The 24,517-nt window shown below is 52.7% G+C and overlaps 1 protein-coding gene across 5 annotated transcripts in view; it reads left to right on the top strand.

The window, feature by feature from the left end:
* The window catches only part of C3H4orf50 (chromosome 3 C4orf50 homolog), a 113,709-nt gene that overhangs the window by 5,943 nt on the left and 83,249 nt on the right, over positions 1–24,517 (top strand). For 4 of the 5 annotated variants that reach the window (XM_035714351.2, XM_035714350.2, XM_049108640.1 and 1 more), the window contains exons 3-6: positions 2,997–3,135; positions 14,658–14,787; positions 15,871–15,998; positions 16,568–19,018. In XM_035714351.2, coding sequence (XP_035570244.2) covers positions 2,997–3,135; positions 14,658–14,787; positions 15,871–15,998; positions 16,568–19,018 — 2,848 coding nt within the window. Of the gene's footprint in view, positions 1–2,996; positions 3,136–6,472; positions 7,058–14,657; positions 14,788–15,870; positions 15,999–16,567; positions 19,019–24,517 lie in introns of all 5 variants that reach the window. The other variant, XM_049108641.1, reaches the window with a different exon arrangement.

Raw genomic sequence — 24,517 nt, 5'->3', positions numbered from 1 at the left:
CAAGGAGAGCCCTGGGGATACCGTGAGTGATGGAGGGGAGGGGGCCTCTGTGGCTGGGGCCCTGGGGTGAGGCCACTCTGGAGGGGGCATCCTGGACCCCCCGTGGGGAAATGTGGGCTGTGACCTCTGTTATTGGGAGGTGGGTCACCCCACCTGTGTGAGGTGGAGCTGAGGTGGAGAAGATGAATGATGTGACCCAGGGTCACTAGTAGCTGAGCAGGGTTTGGATGCGTGATGGGTTAATTTCACCATGGGTGTCATCTCCCTAGGGTATGGTAAAGGTTGGTAGTGTACACTGGCCTTCGCTTTGATGAAAAAATTAAAATGTAGAAGCATTTATTATAGGAGTACCTGGTGGCTCAGGCGGTTAAATGTCTGACTCTTGGTTTCAGCTCAGGTTGTGATCTCAGGGGCGTGAGATCGAGCCCCATGTGGGGCTCTATGCTCTGCATAGAGTCTGCTTGAGTTTCTCTGTCCCTCTGCTCCTCCTCGCCCCTGCTCTCTCTCTCTCTCTCTCTGCAAGAAATAAATTAAAATATTTTTAAAAGTATTATAAAAATAATAAACAGTATAGTTAGAAATTTGAGAAAGAAAACCCACTTCCATCCTCATTACCTTATCAATAATGCATATTCACCTGCAACCCGAATGCCACAAAATTATCAGTAGCTATACACTCGTTGAGTATTTATTCTGATCCAGGCACTGCTTACATGTTTGTTTAAATTTTCAGATGTATGATCCTTAAAACAATACCAAAAATCAGGTGGTAGCATTATCCTCAGTTTACAGATGGGGAAATGAAGGCACAGTACAGTTAAGTGACGTCTCCACAGTCACCCATGCATCCAGCCGTATTGGGGGGGGGCTGGAACTTGAACCCAGGTGGCCCACATGGGGGGTAATGGCAGCCGCCCATATCTCCTGCTGCCCTGGACGGGGGTCTCCAGGTTTCCTAGCACTCTGCAGCACTGCATAATAGTATTTGTTTAACAGGTCGTTAATCCGTGAAAAACGGCACCTCATCGTCTGTTTCCTATTTGTGAGCGTGCTAGTGCTAGCTCCTGAGGGCTGCTAGGACAAAATACTGCAGACTTGGAGCCTTAAAGCAACACATGTATGTCGTCTGACGGTGCTGGAGGCTGAAGCCCTAAAGCAACATCCCAGGGGTAAAGCCAAGGCTTTCGGGAGGGCTGTGCCCTCTCCAGAGGCTGTAGGGGAATCTGTTTCCTTGTCTTTTCCAGCAGGGACAGTTGCATTCCTTGGTTCCCTGTCCCTGCCTCCACCTGCAGAGCCAGCAGGGTCACATCTTGCTCCAGGGCTCCCTTGGCCTCCACCTGCTGTCAAATCTCCCTCTGCCTCCCCATCCTAAGGACACCTGTGACAGCAGGCAGGGCCCACCCAGGCGGTCCGGGGCATCCCCCCATCTTCAGGTCTTTAACTAAACCACATCCACAGTCTCTTGCATTTTATGCAACATTCGTGGGTGCCAGGGATTAGAGCCTGGATATATTTGGGGGCCAACATTTGATCTGCCACGACGATTAGTCATTTCTGCTTCAAGTATAAAGATACTGTCAGAATTAAATGTTGTTTCATATTTAGCGCTTGCAGGTTGATCTCAAAAACTGAAAAGAGAGGCTTTCCTTGTCCCTTTCAGATGTCACCATATTTTATAAGCAAGCAGGTGCTCAGCCTGACTCTGACTGATTAACCTGGGGCCACTCCTCGGTTCAGCTTGGAAGGAACTTGATCATAAGGGGCATACTCCCTCTGTCACCTGCACAAGCCTTCCCCAGGGCCTCAGAAGCAGAGCAGGAGAGGGGACTCTTGATTTAATTATTGGTCCTAATGCAACGTTTCATCCAATCTCCACATTAACACTTGGAGCAGAGGCACAACTGCCTCTGTTTTACAGATAAGGAGACTATGGATCGGGGTGGGGAGCCAATGCAGTTAAGCCTCATGGTGGGTCGGTAGCAGAGTCGGGAAGCAGAGTTGGGTCCTCTCCCAGAGAGGCAGAGGGTGTCTTGAAGGATCAGGACACCCTAGTGGGCTTGGGCAGGGGAGTGAAGGTGTGCAGAGCTTGCCCCTGTAGGCTGTGAATGCATTTTCCGTGTGTTTCCTGGTTTTTCATTATAGAGGTAAGACTGGCACATGGAGGGGACTTGGAACCAGGTACAAACAGGAGACAGGCAAGTCTTTGGGGTGGCACCTGTCCCAGTGGGACCAGACTGTTCCTTCAGGCTTCCCTACATTCTTGGGCGAGTCTCCTTTCAATGTAGCTGTGGTCAGGGCTCACTTTGAGCCTCCGTATTGCTTGCAATGTGATACAAGCTCCTCCACCTTTCCCCAGGATAATAAGAAAAAGCTTCACGTGGCTTAGCCGTCCCTAACTAGTAGGCCGTTTCCACCTTTTCTCTTCTGTAAGTAATACAAAGATTAATGATTTCAGTTGCAGAAACATGTTTTCTGAATTTCATTTTCTTAGAAGAGATTGGAAGGAGTGTAGTTCAAATGGGAGGCAATGGACATAGGGTTAAAAGTCTGAGTTTGGGAGTAAGACCACCTGGGCTCTACAATGCTGTGTGACCTTGGACAAGTTGCCTGGCCTCTCTGATCATCAGTTTTCCTGTGTGTGGAGTAGGCATAAGGGAACTCACCTGCAGGCTGGTAATATGAGGATTGATTGAAACAAGACAGATAAAGCTCTTAGGCCGCGTGGCTCTGGCTCAGCCCTTCTTTGGTGAATTTGGGATTACTGGTTTAGGGATGAAAACACTCTGAAGATTCCTGATGCATGGTGCATTATTACTGGATAGACATTTCTGAAGTATTCTAAATCATCTTAAATATGTATGAATGTTTCACAATGTGATTTGGTCAGAATGTCAATTTGGCCAAATGACCAAAAAAAGAAAAGGTTGGTGTTGGTGAAAATCTTAGGCCACGTTTACTACATCCTGAGTAAGCATCTTCCTGCTTCAATGCTGCAGAATCCAGGAGCTGGAGCTGTCGGAGAGACAACTGCTGCACAAGGTGGACCAGCTGAGCGCCCGTGTGAAGCAGGAACAGAGCGCTGCTGTCCGGGCCCAGGAGAAGCTGCAAGCCCTGCAGGGGGAGCTTGCCAGCCAGGTACAACTTTCCCTCTTCTTTCCAGTACTTGTTTCTTGACCTAGCAGGATGGCCCCCTGTGCTGGGAGGAGGCAGCAGGTGCATTGAGCAAAGACAGTGGTGGGTGGTGGGGATGCTGGGAGAGCCCAGCCAGGGGACTTCGAGGGGTCCTGATTCCAACGGTGCAGGCAGGGGCTGTGAGGTCCAGGGCAAGGTCACATGGTTTCTCCGGGCCTCAGCTGCCCTGTCCGTAAAATGTGATCCCCATTCCGCCCTGCCCTCCTCACCAGGGTTCTGGCTGGGATCCGCTGGGGGGAACGGGGAGCTGGTGAAGCACTGGGTGACCTGCAGGAGCCATGTAATCACTGGGAGCTTTGGTCAGAGGTTCATTTCTGTGGCTCTTGGACAAGCTGAGGACTGACGTAAGGTCTCTGCTCTCAGGAGCTGGCATGCAGGTGGAAACATGGATAGGAGACATGTAACTTCCAAATTCGATGCCAGGTGCCAGGGGGAAGGTGCAGGCACAGTGTGTGTCCTTGGAGTTGGTGGGGGGAGGGGGCGCTCCAGTTGGTCCTTGGAAGAAAAGAAAAGCACACGAGGTGTGCATAACAGCCTACGTATAGGCACAGGAGTGTGGGGGGATATGTTGGGGCCAGAGCAGAAGGTCTGGGCACAGAGAGGGCATTGGCGAGGGAGGAAGGCTCCAGAGAGGCCAGGTTGCCAGGACCACGGTGTGGTCCAAATATTGACTGCAATGAGGAGCAAGCTTTAGGGAACTTTAGCAGGAGAGGCTCAAGACAGGGTTCTGGATAAATTATTCTAATTGCAGGGGTGGCGGGGGGAGACAGAGAGAAAGAGAGAGAGAAAGAGATGGTAGAGTCAGGAGGACAAGTTAGTGCTCTGGACAAGCAGTGGGTGGTTAAGGAGGTGGACTTGGGAGACAGACACCTGGTGCCAAACCTGGCCATGCCGCTCCCTGGCTGTGTGACCTGGGGCAAGTGATGTAACCTCTCTGGGCCTCGGTTTCCTCATCCGTGAACTGGGAATGATAACAGTACCAACTGTCTTGGGTTGTTATGTGGGCCAAGTGAGTGAGTATGTGTAAAACACTCACAGCGGTAACCGTATCCGACACCAGCTGCTTTTGTAAATATTAGCCTTTATTGAAATATTCCAGGGGCGATGATGAAGGGTGGAGGTAGGGCACACTTCGGGAATACTGCAGAGGCAGAAGTGACAGGCTTCCAGGACAACCGCGTGTGGCTCTCGGAGCCCCTGCCATGCACCGTACAGCCCAGCAGCGACTGTCAAACTGCAGGTGGACTCCCGCTTGTGGTCCGTGTTGCAACCAGCATTTTTTTTAAACCGGCATGAACTAGGAAATAAGAAAGGGCATTATGTGTACAAGGAGTGCTGTTTGGTGAAGCTTCTGTTTCAGTGGTACCCGGCGCATGCAAGGGGGCACGGGGTGGAAGTGTGTTTCTCAGTGTGGGGAGCAGTCAAAACGGCTCGAAAGCCCTGACTGAGGCATGAACTGAGACAGACACGGAAAGATAAGGAGCTCGTTTAAATTGAAATTCATCTTTGAGGCGCCAGGGAGACATGCAAGTGGCATTTCCCCCTCTGCATTGAACGGCAGGGGCGGGAAGCCCAGTTCCGCTCGTCCTCTGCTCCGCTAGCACGTCCTCGTCAGTGTCCCCGGGGGAGCTGTCACGTGAAATGCAGTGCTGGTGTGTGCGATCCCGCCACAAACAATGTGATCTCTCCATGGAAACTACTTCACTCAAGATGTTTTGGGCCATGCCCTGTATCCATGCAGGATTTCCAAAGGGAATTAGCCACAGCCCTACAGTCACCTGTTCCCAGTGCACTGGGGAGACAGAGGATGAGGGTGCGAGCCGGGACAGTGCTGTCAGGGGGCTCAGAGGCACTGCGGGGCCAGCAGTCCTATGGGATACTATGGCCTCTTCTACACACACGTCCTTATTAGCTTGTCCTGTGATCTGTATGCCCCTGGGAAGACCTGTCAGGAAACCCCACTTCCAGATGGGGGGCACGAGTTCAGAGCGGTGGGGGTGCTTGCTCAGGGTCCCTCTGTGACCACTTGACCCAGCTACAAGCCCGAACCTCCCCCCAGTGATGTCCGCATTTGGGAGCAGGTTTTGTAGGAGCGCACAGATGAGTTTCCTCTGCCCTTTGTACCTGATATTTGCCGAAGGGCGGTTTTGCCCGTTGTCACTGTTCCCAGTTAAGCATTTGCATGCAAAATCACCTCATTTCTGTAGTGACCTGTGGTCATTCTGAGGGTTGATAGAGGCTGTCCAACCCAGGGGATGGAGCATTGCTGATTATGGGATGATTGGGAGCAGTTTTCTTCCCAGGGAATCAGAGTCCAGCTTCATCTGTTCCACGTCCCCCCAAAACAAGCTGTCAGCCAAAGCCTGCAGAGCCGCCCCCAGCTTCCCTTGTCCACACGTGCTCTGTGCTGTCTTCGGCAAGCTCTCCTGGCAGACAGCAGTGGCCGGCTGCCAGCAGTCACTGGTGGCTGCCAGAGAGCTTAACACGGAGGCAGTGCCACCCGTGTGCTTCAATTCCTCCTGGAAACTGGGCCAGGACTCCTGTTTTTGCAGTGGCCCCGGTCTAGCTCACAGCTCCAGGGCCGGTGCAGGGAGGGCTAGGCCCAAGAGCAGAGAGTTGTTCCTCCACACCTTGAGTCAGATACACAGAAGTTCGAGTCCTGGCCATGGTGACATGTAGCACCGTGATATTGTGTTAGCGGCTTCTGAGCGTCCCAAGGGGATAGTGACAGTACCTAGTGCTTGGAGGTATTCACAATAAGGAACAGCTGCCGAGCTGTGTCTCACGAGCCAGGAGCAGGGCAGGCCGACTTCTGCAGGGCCAGGCATTACCCCTTTAGCATTAGGGACATGGAGAGATCGGGGAGGTCCTGGGTGGAAATGGGGAAGCTCAAGTGGGTCCGGGCGGCAGCCCTGTACACACTGGTTGGAGGTACTCAGTATTGGAACCACTGGCGCGCCCTCTCTGCCTGCAGCAGCTGATGCCCATGCCTACCAGCGCAGTTTCCATCCAGGGCCCCAGGGAGCTCCTGGTGTGCAGGGCTCCTACTGGGGTGCGGCGAGGGAGGCACTCCTCCTCTGCAAAATCTGCAGGGACACCAAAAAACCCTCAGTGATGAAATCAGTAATATTGGATGCAATAGTCTAATTTCTAAAACTAATGCACGAGAAAAACAACAAAACCCTGATGCCCCCAATATGGAAGTTTACAATAAAGACCGTGAGAGCACGGTGGTTGCCCGCGCCGCGTCCTGACGCCCTCCTCCACCGCCAACCTGCAGGTCCTGGAGAAGGAGCGCGCGGCCCGGCGGCAGCGGTGGCGGCTGCGGCGGCTGCGGGAGCGGCTGCGGCGCCAGGACGAGGCGCTGGGGCGGCAGGCGGAGGCCCTGGAGCGCTGCCGGCGGACGCAGCGGCGCCAGCTGGGCCTGGTGCGCGAGCAGGAGCGCGGCCTGCGGGAGCAGGTGCGGCGGCTGGAGCGGGACGTGCGGCGCCTGTGCGGGGCGGCTGGCCTCCTGCTGGCCGAGCTGGACGCCCCGGCCCCGGGCAGCCCCTGCCCTCCCGGCCCGGCCGGAGCCCGGGGCGTCTCCGGGGAGGCCGCGGAGCTGCGCGTCCTGCAGGCGGAGCGGGAGCGGGAGCGGGCCGAGGCGGCGCGCAGGCTGCGGGGGCAGCGCGACACCGAGCGCCGGCTCCGCGGGCAGCTGGAGGACCTGCGCTGCTGCATCTACGAGCTCAAGCTGTCGGAGATCGGCCTGCAGGCCCAGGTGGAGGACCTCGCCCAGCAAAACCAGAGCCTTCGCCAGGCGCTGGGGGCCCGGGCCCCGGGGGAGAGCGCGCGCAGCCCCGCCGCTGCTGGTCACTGCAGCCCGGTAAGTGGCCTCAAGCCAGGGCACCAATGATGTTGCAGTTCTCCTCTAACGTTATCCTGCAGCCATGTGTATGAGTCACCAGCTCCCTCATTCCCTAGTCTTCCTCTTCATCTACTCACCAACCCCACCAGCCCCATCCACCCATCCCGGTTCCAACAGTCACCCACCCTCCAAAATGCACAGCCAGTCATACACCTTCACCCACCCGTCCTTCAGCACGGCCACCCCACTACCCATCGGTCCACCTTCTCGTCCACCCACCCGCCTGTCCACCCATGTACCACCCACTTGATTGCACATCCATCCATCAACGTGTCTACCTACACTCCACCGTCTCATTCATCCTACCACCTGCTTGTCCATCCTTCCATCCAGCGACTCCACAGGGAGCCAACCAGCTACCCTTTATCCCCCATCATCTGTCCACCCCTGTCCATCCATCTATCCAGCAGTTCATGAATCTGTGTGCCAGATGAGCCCCTTTGGGTGTGCACTATTAGGTAACTGCCATGTGCCCATGAAGTCTTCCCAGTCCATCCCTTCCTTCCAAAGGTGATGATGCTCTCCCACCTCCTGCACACCTCCTGCACAGCCTCTCCCACCTCCTGCATAGCTCCTGCACCACCTGCTAGTGGTATTAGGTGTGCATCTGCATTTCTCCTCCGTTAGACTGTGAGCTCCTTGAGGGCAGGGTCTGGGTCTGATGTAGCCTCAGTCCCGCAGCAGCACACAGAAGGTCCCCGGGACTAGCAGCAGAAAACACAGGATTGGGTCCCTTTCTGGTTCTCTTATTTAGTAGCTGTGTGATCCTGGGCAAGTTTCTTAAGAACTGCAAACAAGGGCAGATTGGACATTTATTTATTCATTTGACTGACAGAAGAGTAAAACTTAGTTTAATAGATTCCTGTCCTGTGCTCAGCACCCTCCTGACAGTTTCCAAAGGCATGGTTTCATTTAATGCTCAGGAAGGCTGTGGGGTGGGTACGATTGGTATCCCCACCCCATGTATAGGGAAACTGAGGCTCAGAGAGGTAATGCATTGATCGATGGTCACACAGCTAGTACGAAGCAGAACTGGAACTTGATCCAGATTTGATGGGAGTCCAAAGGGCTCTGTGTCTCCTGCACCAGCCCTGCCTCCCTGGAAAGAGTTAGCTCTTTTCAAAAGATGGAGATCCTGCTTCTCTCCACCAGGTCAATTTACATTTAAGGAAAAATCAGTGAGCCACCTTACTCGAAGAAGACTACTTGTTAAACTAACAACAACAACAAACGCAAAGTTTTCTTTGGATAAATCTACTTCAAATTAACTAAAACTTTAAATGCTCTATATTTTCTCTCTGCTTAGATCATTTTAATAATGAGTTTCCCTGTGGCCATTTAAAACAAATTACTACTTTATGCTCTCGTCTCTTTTCTGCGTGTTCTGTTCATTCTTCCTCTGTTATATCCATCAGATAAAAGGAAACCAGTGTACATTTAATATTGGCACCTTATTGTAATTCTGGAAAATAAATCATCTGTAGATGGAAATTGTCATTTATTGGGGCTGCCATAACGAAGAACCGTGAGCCGAGTGGTTTAAACAGGAGTTCTGGAACTTGGAAGTCCCAGGTCGAGGTGTGGGCAGGGTTGGTTCCCTCTGAGGCTGTGGGGAGGGTCTGTTCCAGCCCGTCTCCTGGGCCTTCTCGCTGTGTCTTCCCAGCGCCTTCCCTGTCTGCATGTCTATCTCGGCACCCAAACATCCCCTTTTTATAAGGTCATGGATCACCCTAATGGACTTCATCGTAACTAAGTGCTTCCCGATTTCCAAATTAGGTCACATTCTGAGATACTGGAGATTAAGGCTTTAACTTACAAATTCGGGGGGATGCCGTTCAGCCCCTGACATGCGTTCCCCTGGAGGAACAGTGGTGAAGACCTGTGAGGTGTGAGACTGCTGGTTCCTCTTCCTCGATGGCAGGAAGCTTTGCCAGCTTTGTGCGGGTGGATGTTGATGATCCCCAGCACCTACTAGAGCATCTTCGTGCTGGGCTCTGTTTCCCGTGCTCTCTATCACTCATGTCGTGCACCCACGATCTTCGGAGGGAGGCACTATTTTATCCTCATTTCACGGATGAGGAAGTGGAGGCACAGAGGGGCTCATGACCTGCCCCGGGTTGCAGAGGTACTCAGTGGTGGGGCAGGAGTTGTGCCCCACGAACTCCTGCACGCCATGCTCCGCTCCTCCAGCGCAGACTGCTCGGTGGCTTCGTAATCAGTATCTAACGGGCACCCAGTTGGTGCAGACGCTTGGCTTGGGCCTTAGCTCAGTACAGGGGATGCAAAGTGTCCAAGACAGACCCCCACCTATGCAGGATGACAAATCGTCTGAGTGAGGACCGTGGGGCTGAGGGAGGGGCCTGACAGTCTGTGGGGCACTGCTGGCGGTCCTGGCATTTAGGCCGGGGGCTGGACCCAGGGCCGCGGGGTGTGACAGTCTGCCAGGCTCTGTCTTACTCTCCAAGGGCAATGGCAACGCCAAAGTGGAGCATATAGGAGTCACAAAGGGCCATCTTGAGAGGAAGAAGTGCTCCTGAGAGGGCCCGCTGGGGAGATGTAAAGTGCCAGCCAGTTACCAGCTCGCAGGGGAGTGTAGCTAAGACCTAACATTTAAGTGCTGGAGCCTATTGATGACAAAACTGCCAGCCCTTCAGGGTCTTGGTGTAAAGTTGTATCAACTTCAGCGGACTGTGGTGGCGCATCTATGAAATTGTAGGCAGAGTTCTGGGGACATTACATGGGGATGTGACTTCCCAAAGCCAATGACGGTGTGTTTCCAAAGGGGCTGGGACCTGGAGGGCTGAAGAGCTACAGGCAGGTGTTCAGTGCCTTTCTCTGGATAACTGTGGTGACCCCCAAGTGATCTCCTTTTGTAAACCTCCCATCTGCTATTACTCTGGGATCAAGTTCAACCTCCTATGCGTGGCATTCAGGGCCTCTGCTGCTCTAGTCTGGGCTCCCTCCGCTGACCCTGCCCTGGCTACATTGAGCTCCCGCAAGCCCCCAAATACTCGACTTTTCTGTCCTACAGCCTTCCCTGTGTCTAGAAACTTCTATTGCCTGCTCCCCTCAGCTACTTAATACACCCCTGCTACTCTCTCTCCATTGAGTGGGAATGCTGCTTCCTTTAAGACTTTCCTGATCTCATGCCAGCTCGTCCCCTCCTTGTGCCCCTGTGGTGGTATGCCCCGCCTCTGGAGGCCCTAATTCTCACTGTGCAGGGCCTGGCTGGTGTTTGCTCCTTGTCTGAGTCAACCCTAGGCTTTGGCCACATCCAGGAGCTCTGGGTAAGCTAGTGGCTCACTGGATAAGATACCTGGGAAGATATTTACTCCACTCTCCATGGCAAATGGAAACTTCTAGCAGGAGGGACAGCCTCACGATGGCAGTGCCAGGAGGGAGGCATAGAAATTGGGAAAGTAGGAGCAGTGTCTGGCCCTGCGAAAGCACACATCAGATAGAAAACCATTGCAAGTCATCAGGGAGCCCCGCCCCCAACAACCCACTGTTACCTCTGATGTGCTCTGGGCGTCAAAGTGTGAGTTATGGTGATGTTAATCATCTCCGGAAGATGTTTTACTCATTTTGTATTTACTTCTCCAAACAGGATCTCCTCAGCTCTGGGAGGTAGCCAGGCAGGGATCCGCAGCCTTATACCCAACCCCACAGTCCAGAGGAGGCACATGACCAGCCTGGGATCTCACACTTGCCAGTTTCCGGAGCAAATCACTTGGGACCCAGTTCCCTGAAGCAACAGGCCATGGCAAGGACAAACCCTGGCCTGGGGAGGTGTTTGGGGAGGAGGTTTCTGTTCAGGGCGTGGGTGAAAGGAAATTTATAAGGACTGTGGTTTGCAAGACAAGAAAGGCCTATCCGCAGCTGCAGCTGCGTCTGCTTTTTAGGGAGTGTGCCCTGAGTACCTGCCATGCCCCAGGCACTGTGCAGGCACCGGGTCTGGAAAGACGACCCTGCTCGGTGAAAATTTAGAGGGGAGACAGACACAGGTGCAGACGGTGGAGACGGGGTCTGTAGACTGTGACAGCCGGGGACAGCACAGAGGCTGCGGCCTGGCCTAGAGGGAGGCTTGTGCAGGGAGGTGGGAAGGCACACAATTAAAAATGTCAGTGTCAGGCTGTCACACCCCAGCAGAGATGGAGCTCGAGGCGACACCAGCCTCAGGAATGCTGGACCCTCCTCTCCTGGAGCCTCTCTGCGCTGGCAGTGCGTGTAGAGCGACCCCTGGTGACGGTTACAAGAATCGTTTCCTCGTTCCACAGTCCTTGGCGGCGCCCACCTTGCTCACTGCCCACATTCACGTTTGTGCAAAAGTGCCGATTGCACATTTGGTGCCCTGGCAGCAGCAAGCGAGGGCTTTCAAACACAGGTCGGGAATACAAATAATAATAATAATTATAATTAATAATAATAATAATAATAAAGCGTAGCAAAGCCACGAACACATGAGTAATGTAAAAGGAAATAGGAATGGTGAGTGGTCTTGCACAAAGATATCAAGTCTGTTGGTTACATAATAAGACAAATACACGAGGCTTGAGATTCCATTCTATTCTGAAGAGTTGTCAGATATTACAAGCACCTCAGCACTGTGGATAGTTGGTGAAAATTGGAAACAACCTTAATGTTCAATAAGAAGGAGCTGCCTTGGTAAGTGAAGGCTTTCCTCATGTCAGAGGTTATTAGGCGGCTGTGAAACGTAAACCGTTATAGAAGAATTTGTCGGGGGATAATCCTTTGATACCATCAGAGGAGAAATGCACAGAGCAAAAATGGACATTCTGTAGAAACAGACTTTTGGAAGGATTTAAATGTCTCTGTGTAGAAGAAAGCCCAGAAGGATATATTCTAACACATGGATCATGTTTGTGTCTGGTCTGTTTTCTTCTTTTTTTCTCTTTCTTTTCTTCCTTCCTTCCTTCCTTCCTTCCTTTCTTTCTTTCTTTCTTTCTTTCTTTCTTTCTTTCTTTCTTTCTTCTTTCTTTCTTTCTTCTTTTTTTGCTTATTTTTTCAAAATAGTTGCACATGAAAGCTAAAGTCCCGTCCAATTGGGGTTCCCTGCTCCCGTGAGTACCGAGGAGCAGGAAGGATTGACCAGACTGAGCAGAGAGGGGCGGGGAGGGGGAGAGAAAGTCAATCGGGTTCAAGACCTGAGCTCTGGTTCTGTGCTCTCATCCCGTGTGCTGTGTGGTCTTGGACAAGTCACTCTCCCACTCTGAGCAGTGATTTTGTCACTTGTGGAATGAAGCTGTGGCGGGGGGTGATGGTGGTGGTTAGGGGACAGCATCGTCTTCTAGGAGGCCCCCTCCTCGCCCTCAAGTCACCTCCCGGAGGCAGGGGTGTGTGAGTTTGATCCACGGCGGCGTCCTCAGCCCCAGAGCAGGGCCTGGCACTCAGCTGATGCCCAGGAAGTATTGTGGGGCCGCCCTGAAGTCAGCTCGGGTGTGGGAAGGAAATCCAAGCAGAATGGAACGTGCAGCAGCGCTGGCGCTCGGCAGTGGCCTCCAGGCTCTGCTTGGCCGGTTCCTTTCTCCTCCTTTCTGCCGCTCTCCTGCTGGCTCCCCCTGGAGTTCCTGTCTGTCTGTCTGTCTGTCTGTCTGTGTCTCTCTCTCTGTCTCTCTGTCTCTGTCTCTGTCTCTCTCTCTGTCTCTCTCTCTCTCTCTCTCTCGCCTCTTTCCAGCCGTGACCTTCAGCCCCCGCCCACAGCACCCCGTCGTCCTGCTCATGCGGGAGGCAGGTGGAGAAAGGCAAGAGGCGGCTGGGTGGCTGGGCGGCCCGGCACCCACGGTGCGATGCTGGTGCCCAGGCGCCCCTGGCTTCCGTTGCTTTGCGGCGAGGTCCTGCTTCGTGACTGTTAAAAGCCTCTGGGTGGTTCTAAGGTGCAGCCAGGGGTGGGAATCCTAGTCTGTGAGGATGCTGGACGTGCCATGGACCAGCCCACAGACAGCGGGAGGTCCCAAACTCGGAGCGTGAGGGGGAGATGCTTGAGGAGGGAATGGACTTAACGTGGGGGCGGCCAGGGAAGGCCTTGCTGAGGCTGAGCCCAGAGGGGAGCAGGTCGGCTGGGCAGAGGAGCAGAAGGAGAGGCCGGCAGCAGGCTCTGGGGGTGTGGGGCTCTGACACAGGGCAGGAGCCGGGTCCCCTTAAGGAGCAGAATGAGGGTGGGGGCGGCGCCGCTGGGCAGGGGTTTTCTCTTTCTGCGCAGTGGGAAGCACGGAAAGTTGGAGACAAGACAACAGTTTGTTCCTGTTTCTGTTTCAGGGGGATTGCTCTCATGCTGGGGAAGGGGTGAAAGGGAGGGGGGAGAGAGAGGTGCAGGCCAACCACATCCTTCCTAGGAAGACGTGCCAGCCAGGCAGAAGGAAGAGCATATGCGGAGGTGCAGAGGCAGGCGAGAACCAGGGTCAGGACGGGCAGGGAGGCTGCTGCCGTGAGCAGAAACCAGAGTGAGGAGCATCAGGGGCACCCCTGACAGCTGGTGGATGGTCCTACCGCACCTGACCGCAGCCCTGAACCCATCCTTACAAGGGAGGCCCTGTAGGTGGGAGAGTGCGTGCCGGAGGAGGGGGGCTCCCTGGCACTGTGAGCAGGATGTGGGGGGGGCGAAGAGGGGGGCCCAGCTGGGAGTCCATGCAGGGCTCTGCTGAGAGCAGGTGAGGACCTGGGGGGCAGTGACAAAGGGACAGGTGTTATCTGTTCACTCGTACTTCCCCTTCACCTAGAATAGCATCTGACACAGTCGGAGCCTAATAAGTGCTTGCTGAATAGGTGCTGAGCACCCATCTTTCTGCAGGTTCTGCCTATATGTATCTATCAAACATTTATTAAGCACCTACGGTGTGGCAGACTCAGGTGGGGGTGCAGACCAGGTGAAGCCAAGTTGACGGCTCAAAGGACTCGTGGTCTAGTGGGGGAGGCAGCGGGGAAGCAAATAGCATCCATTCAAACCTGGCTAGAAGTAGCGGGGGGACAGTGGAAAGCTGGAGGGAACTTGTCCCCCCCCTTGTGGACAGGGCGGGCGGTGGGGGGTCAGAGCTGGGCTCTCTCTAAATACTGCCCTGCAGGGTGGGTGCTGGCTTGGGAAGCTCCTCCCTGCACACTTGGCTTGCCTTTTGGGAGAGGCCGAGGGGTGAGGGTGCTGCCCAGGGACACCCAGCTGCAGCATCTGGGACTTGTTGACAGTTGAAGGACGGGTCCGCCCAGAGCCCCTGGGCAAGTGCCTGCTCCTGCTGTGTGGGACGCAGAGGGACCTTTTGCACGGGAAGGAGAGGGGCCTGGGAGACTTTGGTGCTGCTCGGGGAGTGGGGGGGCAAGCTCGGGGAGTGGACAGACAAGCTCCTCTGCTGCACCTGGCTGTCTGCTAGCAGGAGGGGGTTTGGTCCGCGGGACCCAGAGCACAAGGCCAGGGGGGTGGGCCACGTGCCCTCTGCTCTCCTCAGCAGGGGCAGGGACATGGCTTCCCACTGGAGTCCCTGGGATGGCCTTGGAGGGACCTCTCCCACTGTGGGGACACTCATGGCTCTCCTCCTGTGTCTTCCTCAAGGTCACTCTGAGCCGAATCCAGGATGAGCCACTGTCCCTGCCCAGGGAGGACGCACCGGATGCTCCCAAAAGGCAAGAGCCGCAGGCCACCCTCGGCTCCACCAGTGCCCCTGGACCGAGAGGCTCAGCAGGTATGTGGGGTGCCTGTAGGGTCGCCCACTGATGGGCCAGCTCCCCTAGGATGTGCCAGTGTGTCCGGGGGTGGGGGGTTACTGCTCTACAGACAGGAAGCTGAAGCTCAGAGAGGTAGTGTCGCTTGCTTGATGTCACACAGCCAGAAGAGGTGGGATTAGAGTCTGCGATGTCCAGGACAACATCCTTGACTTGGGCTCAACCAGACATTTAGGCTCATTCCTTCAGCCTTCAGGAGGGGGCCGGCTAGGCGACGCTGGTGCCAGCACCGGGCAGCAGGGGTCTCAGGAGGAGGAGTCTTTGCAGAAGACCATGGAATGACTATCCTATCGCCAGCCGACCACTCGACAGCTCAGATGTGAGATAGGTGCAAGGTCTGGGAGCTGCTGGGCTAAGGAGCCCCTTGTCCCTAACTTGTGCCTAATGGGGACCAATGTCTCTGATCACAGTCTCAGACTGGGCTTCTAAATGCCCTGCTGCAAAGCCACTGCACTTGGGGAGCCTCAAAGCCACCATGTCCCACTGTGGTTATTTGCAGTCTTCCCAGGCCAGATGGGGTTACAGATGAGGGGGTTATTTATACCCAGGGGTGCCACTGACCTGCACAGCTGCCGTCCCTTTCTATCCTATTTCTGGGGAGCAGAGCTGGCAAATCAATGGTCAAATTTGTCCTCAGAGAAGAAGGAGGGGCCTGTCTGGTAGTGAAGCCGAGGCCCGGCTCCTTTATCTGCACGCCAGCCTTGTGGGGTTGGGAGCAGGGGATTATGACCCTGTGTGACCATGAGGGTGCCCGGGTTGATGGAAGTATGATGGGTTTTGTCACCTGCATGAGCTTCATGGTCAACCAACGTGGCTTCCAGGCCCAATCTGCTGCTTGTCAGCAGACAGTCATTCCCATCTCCAAGCCTTGGTTTCCTTCCCTGGCAAGTGGTGGTGATCATCAGGCCACCTCTGGCTCAAAGGACTTGAGTCAGTGAGCAGCGCCAGGTCATCCCAAGAGCAGGTGGCTTAGTCGCTAGTGGCAGTTGTGACAAAACTGCTAGGAGGGTCTCTTTAACTGCTGGGGTCCTCTTGCCTTCCAGGCCAGCCCTCTGAGGGGTGCTGCTCCTGGGGATGCGTTGGAGCAGGACAAGGCCCTCTGGTTGTGGTGCCAGGCCTGGAGACCAGAGACGGGTCCCTGGAAGACGTCACAGGATCTGACTGTGGACGGGTGAGGCCAGAGGCTTTCTGCACGCCCAGGGTGCCGGCCAGGTCTGATCAGCCCTACTGCGTGTGGAAGGTGGGAGAAGGGGCTGCAGAAGTGTTTGGAAGGACATTCTGGAAATAACTGAGAAAGAGACTTGGGAAGACTGAATGTAACACCCTGAGACCTAGATGGGGAGTGAGTGGGCAGGTGGGGAGCCCACAACCGCGTGTCCAGGCCCAGCTGTCCCATCACATATCTGTGCACACACAGATATGCAGAGGATATGAGAGGAGGGTGGGGGCACAGTAAAAGGGATACAATCAGTGCAGTGACATGGCCAGGGGGCTTCTTGAGGAACTAATATCTGAGCGGAGATGTGAATGGATGGGGAGTGAGCCATGAAGGGATCTGGAGAAGGATATTCTGGGTAGAGGGAAGAGCAGGTACAAAGGCCCTGGGGTGGTATCAGGCTCGGCATGTTGGGGAGGCCTATATGGCTGGGTGGGGGAGCATCAGGAGATGAGGTCAGAGAGGTGTGGGGCTAAGTGGAGGAAGGGGCTGCTTCATATCTTCTCTTCTGTTCCCGTCCTTAGCCGACTCCGGCGGAACCCAGCATGGATGAACAGGCTCTCCTCCTCATCTGCGGCTGCCCCTCCGGACAGTACAGGGACAGCTCACTCCTTCCCGTGGAGCTGGCCTGGATTTCAGAGCAGAGGCTAGCAGCCGCCCAGGCCCAGGGATCCTTTCTCCTGGTGCAGACGTCCACACTCCCTCCCTGGGGGCCAGCTGGGGACCCCCCTTCCCTGCTGCTGCCACTGCTGCTCCAAGAGACTTCGCCACAAGAATCCCAAATGGAGCAGGTGCTGGATGCCAGGTCATCGCCTGCTCCCAGAGCCTCAGGACAACCAGGTCGAGATCGTTACTGGGAAAAGAGCCACAAAGCCTCGGTCTGCCAGGAGTCCCCACAGACTGCAAGTCAGCGATTTCCCAGGAGAGGGCCCAGAGATCTAAAAGACCCTTGGAAGGAGGGAGGAGGACCAGAGTGGAGAACCGAGGAGCAGGGGGTGAGGAAGGCTGCGGGCAGGAAGGAGGAAGACCTCGGTGGCAAGAGTAAGCTAAGTCAGGAAAGCGGAGAAAACCCGAGCTTGTGGGCTGGCGTTGGAGCCCCAGAGGGCGTGCTGATCGAGAACGGGGCTTTAGAAACCCAGGCCTCTGCCTCCTGCCCCGGGCCCGGGCCACAGTCCCCACTGCCTCTTCTGCAGGAGGAGGCCTCAATGTCAACCAAGGGACCCACAGCCCTGAGTGGGAGGGGGAGGGAGGGAGGGCTTTCATCAGAGGAGGAGGAGAAGGAGAAAGAGCACCCCACAGCCAGGGCCCTTGGTGCCCAGAGGCCGTCTCCAGCAGGTGCTCAGCTCCTTGCAGGGCTGGCCAAGGAAGAAACTCTTGCGTGGTCTGGAAATGCTCTGCATCTGCAAGAGGAAAGCGCTGGAGATGAAGGGCAAGAAGAGGAGGAGGAGTCATGGCCTCTAGAAGGGTCCAGTCTGGGCCACAGCGACATCCCGGAGGAGCCTGGTCCCATGGAATGTGCAGGCCGCGATACACTCTTCCCAGCAGCAGAGGGAGGTCTGACACTGTCCCCCAGAGTGGCCTTTTCACCCAAGGGGACCGAGCCCATCAGTAGCCCGTGGGTGCTGAGCAAAGGATCTGGCGGTTCTGAGCTCAGAATAGATGAATTTGAAAAGGAGATGGAAGCTTGTTTCCAGCAACTCTCCATCCTGGAGCTTGGGGGCGGGGGACGGTGGCAGCAAGCCTCCAGGCTGGCGGGGGAGAGCAGGAGCGTGGCTCTGAAATGGCACAGCTGCCAGGGGAACGCTTACTCCCGGCAGGGTTTGGGCAACCAGGGCTTGGAGATGTGTTTGGCCAGGGAAGTCAAACCCGGGGAGACTAGAGCAGGGGGTAGACCAGGAGAGATGGAGGCCGTGGGAGCCAGCGCGGGCCTTCCAGGGATGGTGACGGATTTGGATCACGTGAGTCCGGGCCCAGAGTGGCCCTCGGAGCTGGGCCGGAACCAGGCACCGAGAGCCTTTGAGAGACAGAGGAGGAGGTTTCATCAGCTCATTTCTGGACTGAAGAAAGAGAGAAGCCAATTTTTACATGACAACGCTGAGCTTCGGGCTGACCGAGAGAGATGCCATAGAAAACTGTGCGTCCTCGAAAAAGAGAGGGACAGGAATGTGACAAGGATAGCCACGCTCGAACGGGAAAACAGCATGCTGTTAGGGGACATCACTGACTTTAAGGGGGAGCTGGACCAAAGTTGGCAGGTCATCTCTGACCTGGAAGACTGCAATGTGAAAAGTTACGGCAAGATTTCTGACCTCGAAGAGGAGAACGAGAAGCTGAAAGGGCACCTGGCCCAGCTCCAGAAAGCCGCACTGGAGAGCGTCAGAAAATCCAAAGGTGTGATGGAGCACATCACCCTGGAAAACCGGGAGCTCAAGGCACTGATCTCGGAGCTCGGGGTCAGCCACGAAGAGCTGATAAAGGGCGTGGTACTGGGGATAGAAGACTCGGTCCGGGCCTTCAGGGGGGAACATGCCCACCTTCTGCGCAGGGTCTGCGTCCTGGAGACGGAGGTCGCGTTGGGGGCGAGCACAGCCGTGGGTCGCTCGGTAGGAGCAGAGGAGGGTCTGCAGGGGGAAGGCAAGATGCCCGGGGACAAGGGGAACGCTGTGGACAGGGGGGTGCAGGTGACTCCACTTTCTGGGCAACTGACTCCAAGAGCCCACGGGCCGCCCTTGGTGGCGAAATCAGGTGTGGCCGGCCGGTGGATGGGGCCTGCCTTAGGCACGGAGAATTCCAGATACGATGCCAACTCTGCAGCTCCGTCCTTGGCCTGGGGAAGCGCCGAAGTGTCCTGTGCCCCGCACGGAAGCATCAGTGGAGCAGGAGCAAAGGAAGCACATTTGGGAGAGGAGGAGAAGAGACCACGGTGCCCTACAGACCCAGGGCGAGCTCCGAGGGCCCTGAGCCATGGCCCCCAGGTAGGCTCATCACACAGAGCGGCTTCCTCGGCATCTCGCTAGCTTTCTAGAGTGCTGACCACCCGCTTTCCTCCTTCCTCCGGCAGCCCTTGGAGGACGTCCGTCATCATCCCCACTAAGTAAGAGGCAGTCATGTGGCAGGAGGGAGGGGGCTGGCACGGCCACCTGGGCCGTCCCTTCCTGCCCACAACCTGAGATGCAAACCTGCCCCTCCTCTTAGCCTGTTCCCATGGGTATCAGGTGGGACTGCGGTCCGCGTGGTGTTGATGCTGCAAGATCAGAGCTCGTGTTTTCAGATCCAGGGGTTTGTCAAGCAGTCCAGGTCCTAACTCTGTGCATTGCATCTCTCTCTCCCTCTCTCTCTCTCTCTCTCACACTCTCTCTCTCTCCGCCCCCTTTGAAAGATATTACTGACATATAACATTGTATAAGCCTAAGGTGTACCACGTGTTGACTTGGCACATTTATGTATTTCAATATGATGACACCGTAGGTTGGCCAACACCTCAATTAAACTCCACATTGGGTCTCGAAAGGGACAATGGAAAGAGCAAGGACCTTAGGATGTAATTGGAGGTCGGCCAGCTCTGCACTTAGCACATCTGTGATTTGGCCAAGACACGGGGTTTCCTGCGTCACTGTCACACGTGCGGAGGGTACCCGATGTTCAGGAATCCCAGGATGAAATGTTCGTGATATTCTCACGGGGTCTTGCATGTCTGAAAGACATTTAGTGTCGAGTCCTTTGTATCCACTCATGTTCATTCTTTCCCTCTCCCGGTAGCAATTTTATCAATCGCTTCAGAGGATCTCTTTGGGTTTTGTCCATTTTCCTCATTGTATGTCTGTATTTTATTTCCCTGGATTCTGTTTATACCTTCATTGTTCGCTTTCTTTCACTCACTTTTTGGTTGCCTGTCCTTTTTTCTTGCTTCTCGTGTTGGAAGCTTAAATCATTGATGTTCAGCTGTTCTTCTTTTGTGATCTGTGCGCTCCCATCTACGCATTTCTCTCTGAGCACGGTTTCAACTACGTCCCGCACATTTTGATGTGTTGTGCTTTTATGTCCGTTCACTTCAAAGGACTTTCCAGCTTCCATTTGTGTGTCTCTCCTTGCCCATGGGTTATGTGGAAGTGTGTTGCTGAATTTCCAAGCACCTGCCAAATTTTGTAGTTCTAGTTTTGTTTCTGATTTGTAGTTTTATTTCACTGTTGTCAGAAAACGTATACTATGCTATTTTAGTTTTTTTAAATGTGAGATTTGTTCTATTGACCAGGTTATGGTCTATTTGGGTAAATATCCTGCAGGTCCTTGTAAAGAATAAATAGTTGGCCGTTGTTGAGTATAAGGATTGGGCCAAGCTGGTTAATTGTGCCGATCAGATCTTCTGTATCTTTACCAACAGGCCATCTATTCACGTTGTTCTTTACCCAGTTATGTTTACAATCTCTGAGTGTGCATTTGTGTATTTCTTCTTTTGGTTATGTTACTTTTGATTCATGTATCTGGAAGTTATTTATGAGACACATGCAGACTTACAATTATGTTTTACTGACTTGACTCTTTGATCGTGATGAAATGTCCCTCATTACCTCTCACACTTCTTGCCCAAATTGCACTTTGTCTGATATTGAAGTGATCACACCAGTTTTGTTCCCTTTGTGTTTTCATGGAATCCAACTTCTTTTATACCATCTACCCTTTTGCGTTCAACTTATGGGCATCTTTATATTGAAAGTGTGTTTCTTTGAAACAGCATGTGGTTGGTTTACTTGGCTGAATTTTACAACCTCTGCTTTGCAGTTGAGGTGTTTGGTTCATGTACATTTTGTACACGTGATGATAGAATTAAGTGTTTGTCTCCCTTCGTACTATATGTTTTCTTTGTTCTGTTCTATTTCTCCTTTCTTGCCTTTGTTTTTGGTATAAATAAATATTTTCTATTATTCCTTTTTCTGCTCCATTAGCTCATTCTGCTATACATTTTAGTATCATTCCCTCAGTGCTTACCCTAGAGATTTCAAAATGTACCTATTAATTATTTAAATGTACCTTAAATTAGTGCTTTTACCATGTAATATGGAAATTCCAAATACATTAATAATTATTAATAAATAATGCAAAAATTTTAATAGTTTATCCTCACTCTTTCTTCTTTTCCTCATCTTTGTCATACATATTACATCTATATATGATAAACTTCATAAGGCATTGTTACTATTGTTATTCCAAACAGGCAATGATCTTCTGCATTTATCCAGATCTCCTCTTGCTCCTGAGCTGTGCATTCTTGCTCCCACCCCTGGGGATCTGTTTTCCTTCTGCCTAAAGAGCTTTGCCATTTCTCATAGTAAGGATCTGCTGGTGATGAATTCTCTCATATTTCTTTTTATGAAAACAGACTTCAACTTCTATTTTTAAGAGATTTTTTCCCCCCGGCTAGATTCAGAATTTTAGGTAGGCAGGTATTTCCCCCTCTTTTGGCACTTTGCAGATCTCATTGCGTTTACCTTCTGGCTCCCATAGTTTCTGTTCAAAATTGGTTGTTTTTATCATGATTGTTTTGTTTGGTTTTGTTTTCATGAAATAAGAGTGTTATTCTATCTCTGACTGCTTTTAAGATTTCCTTCTTATCTTTGGTTTTTGGCAATTTGACTGTGATGTGCCTGGTGTGATTTTATTTGTATTGATCCTGCTTGGATTTTTCTGAGCTTCTTAAAATTGTGTATTCAAGTCTTGTATCATATTTGGAGAATTTTTTGTCATTATTTATTCAGATATTTTGTTCTGTCCTATTTTTCTCTTGTTTCCTAGAATCTAGACTTTTTGATTATATCCCACATCTTTTGAAACTTTTTTCTCCTTTTTTTCATCTTTGTGCATTAGTTTGAATTGTCTATCAACCTGTTGTTTAGTTCGCTAATTCTGTTCTGTTGTCTTATCTGCTGATAATTCCATCCAATGAGTTCTGAATTTCATTTGTTATCTTTTGTGGCTCTAGAATATCCATTTTATCCTTTCTAAGAGATTCGGATTCTTTATTGAAATACCCTGTCTTTTCACTCACTTTGGCGATCTTTCCTATATTTTTAAAAATATATAATCAGAGTTGTTTTGAAGGTCTTGTCTGCTAATGCCAATATCTGTATTATCCCTGGGTCTGTTTTTATTGACTGTTTTATTTCTTGGTTAAGTCCCATTTTCCAGCTTCTTCACATGTCCAGTAATTAAAAAAAAAATTCTATGTTGGACATCATATAGATATGTTGCAGAGACTCCTGGTTATTATCTCCACCAGAGAATGCTGAGTGCCTTTTGTTCTGGCAGGTAGTGGAATAATCAGCAGATGGTATCATTCCTGTGCAGGGATATGTTAGTTTTGGCCTAGTCCTAGAGTTTGATTTTCCTCCTAAAGTGTGGACCTTGCTTCCAGGGCATGGTCTTTCCATGACAGCGGCTGACTCCCCTGAGCATTCACTGAGGACACCCAATTTGGGCTCAGCCAGAAATCTGCCATCTTGGCAGCAGTGGGTGACCTCTGAAGTCTCTTCAGCAATAGGTAGTCCAGCTTCTCTTCGCTTAGGAATCCGAGCCTGCACTGTGCTGCCCAGCTTAGGACTCAGCCAAGGACCCAAGGGGGCATTTCTAGGGCAGTACCTGGCTCTCTCCTTTCTGTTATTTTGTTCCACAGACCCAGATATCAGAGCACCTCTGAATTCCAGCCTTTGAGTCCCCCATCTAGCAGGAACACCACTCGCAGTTTGGGTTCCACTTCTGACCCATGGTTTGGGAAAATGCTCCAGAGAGAAATCGAGGAAGAATGTGGAGCTCAACTTGATGTGCATTCCTTTCCTCAAGGACTATGGCCCTGCCTTGGCTGCCATTCAGTGTTTGCAAAGAATTGTGCATTTCTCCATATTTTATTATTGTCCAATCTCAGCTAGTCAGACCTAGTAGAAACTGGACTTTGAGGAGAGGAATACTGAGCTGAGCATTTCAAGGTGGGAAGGGGGTGGTGGATGAAGAGCTTTTCAGGCAGAGAGGGAAGCACATGGCCAGGTCCTGAGCCTGGTTTGTTGGAAAAATAGAAAGTAGCCAGTGTGTTGGGATCACATGGGCAAGGGTAGGGTATGTTGTGAGATGAGGTAGGGCTCCGATGGCCTGTAGGTCCCAGTTATGACCCCATCTAAATGCAGCAAGGGGGCTTTTAAATAGGAGAACAACATGGTTCAATTTCTTTTGTAAAAAGATCACTGTCTCCTGTGAGGAAAAGGGCTGGAGGGGGGTGCAGAGGAACAGTCAAAACAACTTTACAGTCAAGGGATAATGCCAAGGGATGAAGCCAGAGTGGAGGAATTTGGAACTAAAAGAAGGGAGGATTCCAGATAAAAACCAGGGTTCAAAGAAATGAGGTTTGTTGATGACAGGAGGCAGAAACAAGAAAGCTTCCCCTTTCCATCATCCCAAGTCACAAACTTGATCATGTTGCTATTTTACTTAAAATCCTTCTGTCTCTTCCTCTTGTACATGATGTGAAATCCATCCCAATTCCGTCTGGTGAATTCTAATCCAGGCCCAGGGAGCCTTAGCTATTGCTGTTTACGTCCCACCCTCCTCCACCCATCGGCATCCTTGTCTGCTCCCCCTCTACCCCAGTGTTCTCCTGGGAACTGCAGCTCATCCTTGGGGCCTCCTTTTGCAGGGCAGCTCCTCCCAGGCTTGCTGGATGGGCTCAGTGCAGAGATGTGACGCCATTTCCATAGCTTGTCATTGATCATGGTGGGAACATTTACACCATGGGAATCAGCAAATGGTACAGATTCTGGTGCTCATCCACCAGCCCAGAGAGCAGTTGTGATACATTTGCCACCCACCACCCCCATGGCCATGGATGCCTGGTTTAGTGCCTTCCAGCTTCCCCTCACCATGCTGTGCCGAGCTACTTATTTCTCTGTCAATGTTCCCCACCAGATAGAATTCCCTGAGGTCCATATGCACCATGTCTCTCAGCCCAGGTGGAGCGTGTGGCCAGAGCCTGTGCCAATCATGCGTGTTTGGGAGCAAGTGGATTATGGGGCCGTTCACAAGACCATTGGGTGGTCCCATGGGGCAGGCAGGGCTGGCCCTCATCCCATATGTTCATTCTCTTTAGAAATGTACTAGGGGTACTCTCTTAGGATCTATGGGGCAAACTCTTCATCTAAGTCACTGGGGAGGGGATGCAGTGAAGACACCAAACTTCCCAGAAAGGCCAACTTGTTTTGCAAGTCTTAGAGCTGGATTTCATGAAACCATCCGGAGCACCCATCTGTTCTTGACAGCGCCCGGCCTGTGTATCTCAGGCCCACGCTCTGTGAATTTCTATTAATTAGAAGAAAGCCACATTCTGCTCTCGGATTTCTTTACTAACGAGGAGGAGGCCTCTTCAGCCGCGAAGCACGTTGATTCTGTCCTCACACCATCCTCTCTCTCCTCTCCCAGCAGAATGGCTCAGGCCC

This window comes from Canis lupus, chromosome 3 (assembly GCF_003254725.2).
Source record: "Canis lupus dingo isolate Sandy chromosome 3, ASM325472v2, whole genome shotgun sequence".
Taxonomy (NCBI): Eukaryota; Metazoa; Chordata; class Mammalia; order Carnivora; family Canidae; genus Canis; species Canis lupus.
This window is presented reverse-complemented; position numbering and strand designations above follow the sequence as displayed.